At 40.4% G+C, this 14,434-nt stretch overlaps 1 protein-coding gene across 1 annotated transcript; it reads right to left on the bottom strand.

Annotated features, from left to right (window-relative positions):
* Positions 1-249: 249 nt before the first annotated feature.
* Yipf5 (Yip1 domain family member 5) lies at positions 250-14,103 on the bottom strand. Its single transcript, XM_005069184.4, has 6 exons — positions 13,957-14,103; positions 13,511-13,630; positions 6,449-6,621; positions 5,157-5,302; positions 2,062-2,243; positions 250-1,211 (listed from the first exon to the last, which is right to left on the bottom strand). Exons 2-6 carry the CDS (start codon positions 13,618-13,620, stop codon positions 1,049-1,051), a joined length of 774 nt encoding a protein of 257 aa, XP_005069241.1. The 5' UTR covers positions 13,621-13,630; positions 13,957-14,103; the 3' UTR covers positions 250-1,048.
* Positions 14,104-14,434: the final 331 nt, after the last annotated feature.

Below are 14,434 nucleotides of genomic sequence, written 5' to 3'. Positions count from 1 at the left end.
TAAAGCCCGGAGTCCACACACAAGACAGACAGGATTTTCCCAGGTTCTCTCATCAGACTGTATAATGACACAAAGCAAGTGAGTTTAAAATTAAATTTGAAGGAAACTGCTTCTCACTTAGTGTTTGTTTGGTTCTATACTAGATGACTTCTATTTTTAAAACTTGGTTTAAATCAGGAGTCAAAATCAAACCCTAATGAAAACAAGACAGAGAACAGTAGTTCAGTAAAAGTAAACTCGACAGCAGAGTTAATTGGGAAAATTTTAATAAGCATCAAATTCACTATACATTGATAACTGCAATACTGAAATTGTGAAATTTTAAATATTTTTTTTTCTCAAAAAAAAAAAAAGTTAGTGATTTCTTCTTCCTGGGACGTGTGGGCAGATAAGTATCCTGAGGCCAGTCCAGAGTAGCTGACAGTAATGTCTAAACAGCTGTTCACATTTCATCTCCACGAGACAGACTGTGAACTGCTTGTATCTCTGCATTTCAGCACAGATTTCATGAGACAATTTATAGGAATGTCAAATATTTGAAGTGCAAACTCAGAGAGCTCTGCTTTGGGATTTTGCTTTGTTCAGCTTTACTTCAGTGCACTCAACTTAAAGACAATGCAAGTATTTTCTTTCCTAATTCACCGGAAAAATATTTCTGCAATAAGACTTGTTTCTTCTTTACTATAACTGGGTTGTTTTGAGAAAGATTATCAGCTGTGTGGTTTCCCAGTTGGTAAAAATCTATCAAAAACATCATAATATCATGTGTAAGGAAAAGAGTTGTTTGTCAAAGGCTGCAGCATCAGGAAAGAAACTGTACTTCTTAGCTGTATAAGAACAAACACACAGAACGAGTCATCTGCAGGTGACTCCACACAATGTTAACTGTCCTGTACAAACCAACAAAAGGCTCCTCTACTTCTGCTGCTTCCAGGCTCCTGGTAATCAGCACGAGCTGCACTGCAGTAGCTTGCTGGTCCAATTTTAAGAGTCCAAGGTCCTTCTTGTGAATTCGGCCCACTAGCATCCACATCCCAGACAAATCAGTTCAAAAGACGGAAATCAGGGCAAAGACTCCATACAATAACGCACAAGGGTATGCCACTAAAAGTTGTTGTCCGTCCATGGCTAATGCAGAAATAAAAATTTTGGAAGCAGAAAAACTACACCAGCCAATAATCGTTGCAGTGAGAAGAATTCCTACCATTCCTCTGCAACAGGGAAAAAAATGGGAAAAATGAGTAAGATTATGATTAGATATTGAAACCAAACCAAAGCAAAACTATGCCCTATTCTGAAACAAGGGGTTTGTGTTGTCTTGCAGAAGAGAGCACAAGAGCAGTGCCACACCACCACGGATTATACATTTGTGGAAACCTCAAGGCTTAGCAATCTGGACAGCCTCAAGACATTTTAAATCCACATATAGACATATGCAGAAATCAAGACTATTTTGTCAAAGTCAGAAATGTGCTTGCATAGCAATTCCAGACTACTCACCCATTTAACGTAAACAGTGTAATCAATCATCTGCTTCCCTGCTTTGGTACTACTAGCACTAGGGCCGGCCCCCTTTGCGGAAGGGTGGGTGCTCTGCATGGGAGATGCTCAATAGCTATCAGGGCCTCATCTCTACTCATAAAACATCAGCATTCCCTTCCCCACTACTACATATGTGTTTACTAATCATATGCTTTCAAGAAGCATAACTGCTTCCAGACTGCTATAACCAGAACACCATGGAGGCTAAACGTAATTTTAACATGAATGAACTGAACTTTTCTATGTTCAGAACTATTGACTTCATTATCTCCACAGCACTGGTAAACACAAAACAAGTTAAATTCTTGATCAAAGGTAAAACTGAAATCATATATAGAAGACTTCAAATCTCATTTTCACTTTCTTTGTTCATCACCCAAAACAAACAGCAGAGTTCAAACCTACATGAGGCATAACAGATATGTTTGCTCGACCAGGGCTTTCTCTCAAACTGAAGGTGAACTAAACCCCACCACACAGAACTGGCCAACTAAATCCGAGTTTAAGATCAGTACTTACTGTAAAGAAAATACCACTGCAAAGCTGGACAGCAGGATCATGGGAAGAAGACAATACCCCAGGACACTTGCCACACAACCAAATGAGACACCTGTCATACTCATTAAATTTAACAAACAAAACATTCCTAAACATCCAATTGCACTGATCCCATACACATAGCCAAACTGGATTTTGCCAGCCTAAGAGAAAAGAGAAAAGAGTTAGAATAAAAAGCGTCACTGGGGCCTCATTTCACATCAAATGATACATGCATAAAATACTCTATTCACAAGCATCAGAATCTATAGGGGAGCACTGGAAGGAGACAAAGCAGACAGATTCTGCACTCTCTTATTTTAATTAAAAAAATCGTCCTCAGAATATATTCTAAGTATACTTTTCTCTTTCCCAATCCTCCAAGATCCTCCCATACTACTCAATACCCTTATTTTTTTCCACTGCTAAGAATCTGATGCTTATTTTCTCCCTGAGCATGAGGATGTTGTTCTCATGACTCAGACAAAGTGATTGTTATTGATAATACACAAATAAATGATATTGATAACATATAAATGATTTGATAACATAAATGATTTGATAACATAAATGGCATTGATACCATATAAATGACTTGCTAACATATAAATACTACAATAGATCCAGAAAAAGGTCTTCCAGACTGGACAGGGAATTGATTCTTGTTTGCCTTACAGCTTGGATATCCTTGGATATCTCAATACCCTTTCTTTATCTCTTTAAAACAAATACATATAACACATACATACACATAAACCCACAAAACCACAAAACTGGAAACCAAAATATTCAAGTAAAAGATCGATAGCAAAATAAAACAAAACAAACAAAAAATACCCAAGTAAAGTTATATGAGACATAGTCTACAAAAACACCATTGAGTTCCTTTTGTGTTAGCAATCGACTTCTGGGCATGGAGCATACCCTGAAGTATGATTAATATACCCTGTGAGACTCTACTGGAAAAGACTTAATTTTCCCTTTTCAATTGAGAACCAATTGCAGACAGGTTCTTGGTCAGGAGTAGAAGTCCATGTCCACCTCTCCCTCAGCGCTGGGACCATTTCTGGCTTGAATCGGTGCAGGCCCTGACTTCTAATGCTTCTAAACTTTGATAGATCACTTCCCAACACAGATATTTGCTATATTTCTTGGTAGCATTTAAGCTTCATATACAACTGAACAAATAAAAGGACAAGCAGCCTAGAATAGGTGGGAAGCCAGGGCCTAGGGAAGAGGGTGCGAAAACCAGGTGAGTATGATGGAAAGGAAATGTTTTCTTTTGTTTTTCCAAATTCTAGGTTGGACTCTACAGTCCTTTGATTAAAACAAAAGCATAGACCTTGGAAGTTCTGCTCTTAAAAAACAAATTAGCTAGGCATGGTAGCAAAAATCTTTAATCCCAGACTCAGACTCAGGAGGCAGAGGCAGGCAGATCTCTGAGTTCAGGGCTAACCTTAGTTCTAGACCAGGAAAGAACTATATAATGAGACCTTGTCTAAGATAAATTATTGAATGGTTTTCAGACAGCAGCCATAAGGTAAATTACAACATTCCCACATGAAAACAAATGTGCAAAGAAATCCCAAAAAAAGGTCTTGTCTTTGCTTTGTGAAACTATTGTTGTATAACACTAAACCTTGAGAATGCCTCTACAGATTGAGGCCTTTGCTGGACGTAATGTTTACCTGTAAATATCCAATATAGGCTGTAGCAGTTTGAAGAAGCTCAGTTCACTGATTGGTGAATTAATGGAGCAATAAATAATAAATTCTACTTTGCGCAGTGCTCTTAACTTTGCAAAGTATTGCTGCATAGCCTGTTCTGGTTTGCTTTACTTTGTTTTGAGACAGGGTCTCACTCTTAACCCAGATTAGTCTGAACGTCAAGAGAAATGGTCCTGCCTCAGCCTCTGAGATGCTGAGATTATAGGCATAAGACTCCATGCTCAGCTGCCTGTCTGTTTTTTCTTCAAAACAAGCTGGGTGTGGTGGCACATCAAGACAGCCCTGTTAGACTAGTGGGCAGCAGAGGGTTATTATCCACCAAATGATCAGAAGGACTAAGCTGCCAGGTCAAGGGCCAAGTGGAGTACTGTCCGTAAGCCTAGGTGTTTTAGCTACAGATATCATTTTCTATCAATTACATTATTTATCTCTTGTAATTCAGATTGATTGAAAACAACTAGCAACTTTTTCTTTCAATAGACTTTAATATTCTGGGGAACTGGGAGGTAGAAAAAAAACTTGCCATTCTTTAATATTTTAACCCATTAGAAGTTAAATGTACAGGAAAGCCATACAATAAAATACTGACCAAGTGTTAGACATCCGCCATGGCTGATTTTAATTCTGACTCAGCTGTCTATTCAGGTTAGCCTGTGGGGGACCGCCTTGAATTCACAGACGTGGGCAGAAGACTGTCCTTAAAGGCAGCTGACACCAGGCCCTGGGTTTGTGTTCTGACTGCATAGAAACGGCGAGCCGAGTGATGGGCATGAAGGCATCTATTTCTGTCTGCTCTGGATTGTGGATGAACTAGATTATCTGAAGTCCCTGTCATGTGGACATTCAGGCAGTGATGGGCAGACTGTAACCGGGAACTGAACTAACATAACCACTTCTCTTTTAGGGTCCCCCAGCCCTAAGTCCTCTTGGTGTTTTACCACAGCCCAAACCAAACTAGGCCAAGATTAAATAAATAAAACCACTATCTCTATTTTCTTTTAAAAATATAAAACACATTATTGTCAGTTTCTTAAAAATGAGAAATTCTGATATTTATCTTTTCTTATTTTTCCCTAATAATTGGACTACTTCTTACAAGATTATTTTTTTTCTTTCCCTGAAATAGTATCTCAATGCATAACCTAGGCTGGCCTAGAATTCACAATCTTCCTGTTTCAGTCTCTCAAGGCTCTGATTTCTGATTACAACTGTGTTCTGTCTCCTACACTTGGCTGAAAAAAATTTTTTTATATATATTGCCCAATAGAAACTGGTATAAATTCTAAAATCTATCAAAGACTGAGGCTCCAAATGTCTTCTGGTAGAATATTTAGAATTCTTCAGTCTTACCAGTAACAGCGTGGCTCCAAAGGCAAGGCAGAACACCACTGGTCCTGCCAGGTCGGTCTCATTCATAATGCTGCCATCAGCTACTCTCAGGGGGTGCAGCACCGTTAGCGTTTTTTGCCAGATGTGATCAAAATTGATACCCAACTCTAAGGTTAAAAGGAAACAAGGAAGCCAGTTAGAACTTGTGATATGTCATTAGCAGTTACAGAAATTTACCTAGAAATTTGCCCATTACTCCTCAGAATGAAAGACAAATAGCTACCTCTTCCGTTTCAAAATTGTTTGCAGCACTGGATATTCCTGTTACCAATTTTAGGACTTGTGATGTTTTCTAGGGTCAGTGCTGGAACAGGACACAACACTGAGACACAGGAACAAAGAAGGTGCAGCGACGGTCAGTCACACTTTACTATCCCCTGGGCCATTCTACACGCTGCTGATTGCGCTGACGCCTAGCTTCTGCTTTAGAAAGGATATGGGCAGGGTGAAACAGATACACTCTACCTCATCCCCACAGTACAAGAACATGTGGACATGCCTAACAAAGGGGATTCTTTACCTGAGGTTTCAGGAATACTCAGTACCCCCATGAGATTACAGAGGATTATGGCTCTAGGCATCGGTGTCCATAGTTCTGTAATATAATTTGAGAATCACCATGTTCTTATACATTCAACAGTTCTGCTGGTTTATCTCTACACAGAACTATAAATACCACGCTAACTTCTTTCATATCATCCATGGGCAGAATGTAATTAATAATCTGAAATAACAGCCGATGCTCACATCATACTAAATGTTACTTCTTCAAAGAAATGGTCCCTTCTGGCCCAATATAAGCTCTCTATTAAATAAGTTACTGACTAAAGGCTATCTACTGTCTTTTTTCCTAAGAGAGGAAAACATCTCCAATTCAGGCTTTGTTCACTAACTGGCTAGAGACCAGAGCATACGCTGTCACCTCTAGTTTCAAACTCTGAAATGCAAAGCTTTGAACATCAACATAGTATTCCAGATGCTCACAAATATTCACAAATGCTATAATCCTAGCATTTGTGAGGCTGAGGTAGGAGGATTGCTACAAGTTTGCAGTCAGTCTGGGATTCACAGCAAAATCCTGTCTGAGGAAAAAACAAAGGGAGTGGGTAGCATTTCAGACTTTCCAGTTAAGGATGCCAAACCAGTTAACGTGGCTAGAGGTCCTAGAAAATTCAAAGTACTTTAAAATGGAAAATATTTCTGGCCTCATGCTTTTTAGACAGGGTCTTCAACCTGTACCAATTGCATCCTACCTTCTAACAAAGGCGGCTCCTCCTCAAAGCTGTCTCCATAGTATGGCTGAGGTGTAGCTGCAGGATAGACCTGAGTTGGCTGGTAAATCTGCCCTGTGTATGTCTGCTGTGCCTGCATCATGTCTGGAGGAACAAATCGGCCTTGCTGCGAGTAGTCATAGCCAGCATACTGCCTGTACATCAGAAGAAAATTGTAAGTTTTACTCTCAGTATTTAAAGCAATTATTGACAGTTAGTTTTCCTACATCCTTTTTTTTCTTGACAGCTAAGTAATGCTCAATCATTTCTAAATCTCTTGCTAGGATATCCACAAAGAACGGTGAAGCCATGACTGGCAGGCTGACAACCCACAATGAGAAGGGTGTTCTCACAGAGAATCCTCCTGTTACTGCCAGCACTTATGTCAGCACACATGCAGGTAAACTATCACACTTTTGAACATCAGGGTACCAACAAATAAACACTTAAGTCAGGGTTTTTATCTTCCCCCAGTGACACGGAAAGAATGTTACAATAAATTATTCTGAAATAAATGTATGCAGCAGAAGATAAATGACGGTTTGGGATGATAGACTTGACTGTATTTTCCATAATTTGGATATATATGGAATCATTATTCTTTCTTATATTTCATAACATGGTAGTTTGCATACAAGACGACCTGTCAAGGAAACATCAATTTCAAGCATGCCCTTTGTAAAAGCTTTCTGAGTATAACAAAATGTTATGTTCCTAAGCCTCTTGTGTTTGAACGGTGCTTAAAGTTTCAGTGAATGGCCACTTACTGCCTCCCTGGATTTACACCAAACCCCAAGTCTTCAGGAAGAACGCTGGACCCTGGCATTTTAGTGACTAGGAGGGAACACAATTGCACTGAAGCCTGTCTGTAAATACCTGTCTCACTGTATGTCTAGTGTTTCTGTAGACTAATCTTATTATATACTGAGTAGTATGAAATTAAAATAATTACTTTAAAGATATTTTAAAATGAAAGTCCTAGAAATATTTGGCCTACTTGTTTTTGATTACCTCTGGGTTTTGTGTGAAAAATGCAAAAAAGTAATGATAACCATTAGTATTAAGATTTAAAAAAAACTAATTTTAAATTAATTGTCTTAAATTAAAAAAAATTAAAGCACTGGTAAATACTCAGCTATCCAAAGTCCTTTTTAGAGATTTTAATAATGCATGCAATGTATACTTGCAGTGTGCCACTCGATGCGGGATTTGTTGCTGTATTATTGCAATAGCAAAAGGCAGAAAATTAGCTGTAAGTAAATGTAATGTTACATGACCATAAGAAGTAACCCTGAAAATACCACATTATATACTTTATGGAAAATAAATACTTTTATAACTTAGACTATTTCCAGAGTACACATGAGAAACTTCTAACCATAGCTGTTGTTAAGTCAAGAACCCTGGAACTAGAGAGATGCAGAGTACTGGATTTTCATATAGACTTCTGCACCTTTAAAAGATGCCAGGCAACATTTATTTATTGAAATTGCAAGTTATACCCACTATGCAATAGTGACATAATGGTTATGGGAATAACTACTTTCTGATTGAATGTGTGGCCTGATCCACAGGAAAGATTTCATATCTGGTACCATAAACTTGGTCAAACGCCCATGGCTAGGAGATCACAGTGTAGGGGACCCTACTATTGTTCTTTTTGAATAGTTATGCTTATACCCACAGACTGGTGCTTGCTCTCAGTTTTGGTCTGCAGTGAGTAGGGATTAATGCAGAGGCTCAGAACCAGTCAAAGTGCCAAGTATAAATAACAGTGTTCAGCTGGGAAGAGCCACCTGTACCAATCTCCTACCACTCAAGACTTAGAACTTCACAAAAGTAGGGGCAGGAAGAATGTAAGACGAGAAAACGGGAGGAAAGCTGTGAAACGCTGACCTCTGGATGATGGGGGCTGGCTGATGCACACATAAGCTGACAGCCGCCGTGGTTATCTGAACAAGACTGCACAAGATCAAGGCCATCGCAAATTCTACCACAGCTAGGGTAGAATTCCTAAGGCCCCACCCTTTTAGGAAAGTTACTGGCAGCTGCTGAGGACACAGCCACGAGGCAAGTAAGTTGCTCATGACTCAAGTCAGTAGATGGTCACAAAGCCATGTGCATACGGGCAGTACTAGCTAGACCAATGATGTTATTAATAACCATAAAAAAGAGGCCATGAAGTTGGGAGGAGATGACTAGAAGGCACAAGGAGCCGGAGAAAGGTAGTGGATATGATCAATACATATTGTATAAACGTAAGAAAAATTTCAAAGAATAAAAATACTAAAATTTAAAAAACAATTGGTTAATTCTAAAATGAGTCATTGTAGAAGTATATTTTAACTACTGCAAATGACCTAAACACACGTTTTCCATATCATTATGTGCAAAGCACTATTTTGTAAGTGTTTAATGTGAACTGTTTCATATTAACTACAAGCCTATGAAATGAGTCTACTACTGTCCTCACTACTGAAATATGTAAACTGAAATTTGGGTTAAAAGCATTTGACACTGTGGAACCAGAGTTTAAAACAAGATCATTTATCTCCAATGGTCATCAACTCTTAATAACTAGTAAACACCACTTCAAAATCCTTCTTTACACCAATGACTTCAAAAATTCAGTCTTTACCTGCAGTTTCCCAGCTTTTCTAGAATGACATCATGCTGCTTTCTCCTTGTGTGCACACCCACTCACACAGGATGAGCTAGTTGAGCAAGGAAAACAATTCTCTTTTCCTGATTTAGCATAATAGGTTGATGTGTTGATCTGTTAGCATCTATCAGAGTCCACGACACCATAAGAAAATCTCCATACGGAGGTTTCTACAAGCTGGTTAAATAGACTGTAGTTTATTCTTGGGGAAAAGCAGAGAGATGGGGGGAGGGGGGAATACAAAATAAAACCAGAGAGAATAGTAGAGGTACCAGCTTTAAAATGCTTTAGTCTTAAGAGTTCCATACAGTCTTAAAGTCTACTGGAAACCAAAAGTATTTTAGGAATTACTATCTATCAATATTTACTATCAAGGAAATTAGATGTTTAAAATATTAATTCAGCTGGGTGGTGACGCATGCCTTTAAGAGGCAGGGGCAGGAGGATCCATCCTCATGGTCAAGGCCCACAAAGCAAGTTCCAAGATGGTCAGGACCATTACTAAAAATTATTAATTCATTTAAAGTACGTTAAATACACTACACTTTAGAATAAAATAACTCTGGCTGATCTGGAGCTCACTATGTACACTAGGCTGGCTTCAACCTCAGAGATTCATCTGTCTCTTGAATACTGGGATTGCAGGTATACATCAACATACCTAGTCAAAATATTTTTAATGTTACATTTAAACTCAAAACAAAACACTAGTTTTGAAAACTCAATTTGCAACACAGAACTTGAAACAGCATCAATGAACTTTTTATGTCTAGACACATGAAAATTCATTGATTTGTCTTATGCTTTGAATGGGTGGCATTTCTCATATAATTTTGTAACATTACTGGCCACTTAAAAATATTAGTTCTATATATCTTTCAAAAGTTGATGTATTCACTAAAAAAATCACATTTGTTAAAATTGTCCCCAATTTCATCAGAAAAAAACAAAAAACAAGTTTGATTGCTAGGAAGTTACTGATGATAAACACAAGTTTTGTAACATTCTCATTTTATCTAAAACCACTGGTGACAAGTACTAGCAGCTGCTTTTCACTAAGTAATTTTTGAAAAATTATCTGTGAAACCCTGAATTCTGACTAAACACAGTGTGTTTGTTGTTTCAAATAAGTATGGTCTCCATGAAAAGCAAGTAGTTCAGCAAGCAAATTAAGTAGCCTGTGTATCTTCCTAGAGGCAGTGTAATTTCAGTATAAAGAGAAGTGTTGTGACACAGAATACTAAAGAGACATGTACTAAAGGAGCGGGACTGAATATATGGTGATGACTATCACAACATTAGTTTCTTGATTCAGATTCAGGTACCAACAGTTTTATAAACTTTATTTTTGCAACATTAAGTGCAACTGTTAATATATTTGAAAGGCACAAAATGCTTTAAAATTGTTGTGAAAGCTATTTCTGAATTTACCAGATCTCCAAAGTATCCTAAGAATTCTGTAGCATCTGGAACTCAGTGAGGACCACTGATTACAAACTAGAAGTACTGCAAGCAACACCAATCCAAGGGTGGGACTGTCACTCCATCTTCCAAATGCAGTGTGAAAAGACAACACTGTGGGGCTTAATACGTTCCCACCCTGCCAGGACCTGTTCTGAACAATTTGAGTCACTGCTGATTGCAAACCAAACTGTGTTATGGCATGCACGGTTTTTACAGCCACACTCTCACAGCAAAGCAACATATGATAAATCAACACTGTCATACGATCAGGATATCAACAGCAAAGAAAAAGATCTCTTAACACAGGTGGTCTACTTATGTTCACAAAAATGTTTCATAAAATAAGTTAAAGGCAAAAATATAACAGCTCTCACTTTTTAAAAACTAAGTGACTGGTATTACTATATGTTTTAGGGGCATATCTAGAAAACTATGTGGGATCTACCCATATGACATGGTGAAATACAAGTAAAAGGAACCCATAAAATGTCAGAGATGACCTCATAGGGCAACTGTAGAACTGCAGCAAGGCTAACGAGTCAAACTTGAAGGCAATCCAGGTAGTATTACATCTGAACCTAGATTTTCCCTAACAGCTAAAGTTATCATGGACTTCTGTTAACAAGTACTTGAAGCAAATAGAACATGAGTTGAGCCTGGCGGTGGTGGCGCACGCCTTTAATCCCAGCACTCGGGAGGCTGAGGCAGGTGGATCTCTGTGAGTTAGAGACCAGCCTGGTCTACAAGAGCTGGTCTACAATCCAGGACAACCTCCAAAGACACAGAGAAACCCTGTCTCGAGAGAGAAAAAAAAGAACATGAGTTGGTAAGCTGAGATAATATTTGAAATATAATTAGGTGGCAGATCTATTTGCAGGCACATATAGAAGCTAATGAATCTAGTTTTTAATAGCATGTTAAAACTCACATGTACTGCTGCTTCTGCACCATACCTTTCATTTCCAAGCGTAGCTGCTAGCTATGGTTACATGAGACACCTCCACTAGTGTGAAGCAGTGCTCACTGCCGTAAGAGGTGTGAGACTGGAGGCCGAGAACTCAACCACAGGGCATCCCCATGAGTGCTATGTGGAAAGCAACATCAGATAACTACTGAGGGTAATAAAATGAAGCATCAGATTGAAGTTACAAAAGCACGGCCAGGACACAAAACTGGAAAGAGATTAACCTTCGGGAACTGCACTCTAAATGGAAAACTTCTAATCAGTCTAAAGATAAAAGGATATTTGGTCAAAAAAGGCCAAAATTACAGTGTCCGGCTCTTTAAAGTTCTGCTGTTTAGGGGTTTTCCAGGTGGATTCTGATCAAACTTATATTCAAGTACACAAAGCTCTCAGTAAAAATATGTTGTTTTGATAAATGAAAGGAAATCACTCTGTATGATTTTTCTAATTCTACTCAATTAACCGATTTGGAAAAATAACTGGCATATAGTTGAGAATTTTACAGAAAGAAAAATTCTAATTCATAGAGGGTATTTTTTAATCCTCCTTTCATTCAACAGATTAAGATGGAAGGTATATACACACATAGTATCTACCTGTCTATGCCTCAAATTAAGTAGATCCAAATAACTTTTGGGTTATAAAAAAAGATAGTCAGAATTTTCTTTGTGCTTAAAAAGTTTAGGTACATTTATTTACATTTACTATTATAGAAATATTCTAGTAGTGCCTGTATCTCATGGATTGACTGGATTCATAGCTTTTCTTTGCTGTCATCCCAGAATAGTCTTCATGAAATCTGATATACAGATGTACACAGATGACACACAAATTGTATATATGGGTTATATATGGTTATATATATTGTATATATGGTTATATGCATATTTATATGGGTATGTATGAGTACAGCCCACCGCTGCTGTAAGATTCTCAGAAAGATACAAGACCACCTGAAGTTTGTACATTAGAGGTAGGCCAGTAAGATTTATGTCATCCATCCAAGGTACCAAAGGGCATGTCTAGAAGACTAGAAGAGACAGGCAGAAGTCCTTCAAAAGTACCCCAAACACCAGATAGTAGAGATGATCTTATTGTTAACAGTTCAGAACCTCAAGTCTTTGAATTCTCTTGTACAGCCATAAACTGATAACTTCTGGTACTAACCATGATACGTCAGTATGAGGAGTAATAAAAATGATTATCAACTGCCACATCCAAGTCACCCGATTACTCACAGTGGGAGCTTCCACTGTTAACCTGTGTCACAGAGCTCTTTCAATAGCCTCACCTACCACAGAAGCTACCCCAAGACCCATTTATTTATTTATTTTTTAATTAATTTCTTTTTTACATTCCAATCCCAATTCCCCCTCCTCACATTCCCCCTCAACTCCCACCTGCTCCTCAGAGAGGGTAAGGCCTACCCTAGGAAGTCTACTAAGTCTGTCCCACCATCTTGTTGAGGCAGGACCAAGGCCTCTACCCCTCCACCCCATCCCTGTGTCTAGGCTGAGCAAGGTATCTCTCCATACAGAATGGGCTCCACAAAGTCAGTCGGTCTTATGCAGGTTCCCCAGCTGTCAGACTGGAGTCAGTGATGTCTCACTAACTCAGGTCAGCTGATTCTGTCACTTTTAGTGACTAACTAGCCTTATATTTTAGGTACCCGAAAAACCCACAAGAACCATTTGTAAATATTATTCCAACAAGCTACTATATCCTTCTTTGGCAATCTGAAGATTTTTTTTTCTTTTCACAAAGTAACAAATTATAAACAGGGCAACCCCTTCAAACTCCAACCAAATGTTATATCTCTCTCTAGACAAAAAAAGCCGCCGCCGCCAATGAATCACATTCCCGCATAGGGAAACCTTCACAAGGCAGACCCAGACATCGTGAGTACATTCACCCGTTAGCTATAGACTATAAGTGGCCGAAGCCGAAAAGTTACTTGCTGTAGGGTCCTCCACTCCCGCCGTAGTCGTAGGGCTGCGGAGACTGCTCGTCGATGCTGTAGCTCGTCTGGTAGAAGCCGCTGTTGAGGTTGTCGAAGCCCGACATTGCGAAGGATCTGCGACGGAGGAGAGGGGGTCCAGTTCACACCCGCGGTCCTGCGGCATTTGTCAGGCGGGGGAGCGCTTCTGTGACCCGGGCCCACACCCGGGGGTGGCGGGGAGCTCTGGGGGTGGGGGTGGGGACGGCGGAGGCCCCGGGAGACCCTCGGACGCCGCGGGGCCCGCCTGAGGTAGGGACGAGGCCCCGCTCCACCGAGACGTGAGGCAGGGGCGGGCAGCAGCAGGGGTCTGAGGGGCAGAGCACGGCTCGCACGGCTCGCACGGCTCGCACGCCTGCGGCCAGACGCCGAGGGGGGCGGGTGCACGGGCCAGGGACACTCACCGAGCGCTCCGGCGGCGGCGGCGGCTGCAGCGGCCCCTAGGAACCCCGCAAACTCAGTCCCAGACCCTGCAGTAGCCCTGTTGCTACGTGTCACCGGTCAAAGAACTGCTTCCGGGGCTCGCCCGCCCGCGCAGGCGTACCAGCAGGCTAGGCGCCGTCAGGCCTGGTTGACCCTTCGGGTTGTGCGTGCGTGCGTGCGTGTGACTGGTGGGGGCGGGACCTACCGGCAGGCAGTCTTGATTTGATTGGTCCGCTGGCAGGCCAATAGGAAACGGCTTCCGGCTGGGGTGGGCCCCGGAGGCTGCAGTGCCACGGAGGAGCATCATCGGTGGCTGGTTGCTAGGTTGGGGCAGGAAGAAGGACGGAAACGCTGGGTGACTCGGGAAGCACCTTAGGGTCTCTGGACTCGTTGATTTAGGGTTTCTGGACTCGTTGATTCAGGCGCTGCGCTGAGGATTTTATACCTGTGACTTAGTCG

This window comes from Mesocricetus auratus, unplaced genomic scaffold (assembly GCF_017639785.1).
Source record: "Mesocricetus auratus isolate SY011 unplaced genomic scaffold, BCM_Maur_2.0 Super-Scaffold_6730, whole genome shotgun sequence".
NCBI lineage: Eukaryota > Metazoa > Chordata > Mammalia > Rodentia > Cricetidae > Mesocricetus > Mesocricetus auratus.
The sequence above is the reverse complement of the archived record's forward strand: the minus strand, read 5'-3'. Positions and strand labels throughout refer to the sequence as shown.

Excerpts from the sequence above, each read along its gene's own strand:
- Yipf5 (XM_005069184.4), bottom strand. The coding sequence starts at position 13,620 with ATGTCGGGCTTCGACAACCTCAACAGCGGCTTCTACCAGACGAGCTAC. Across the intron at positions 2,244-5,156 it reads TTGGAGCCACGCTGTTACTG|GCTGGCAAAATCCAGTTTGG; the intron begins GTAAGACTGAAG and ends CTTTTCTCTTAG. Across the intron at positions 1,212-2,061 it reads GCAGTGGTATTTTCTTTACA|AGGAATGGTAGGAATTCTTC; the intron begins GTAAGTACTGAT and ends TCCCTGTTGCAG.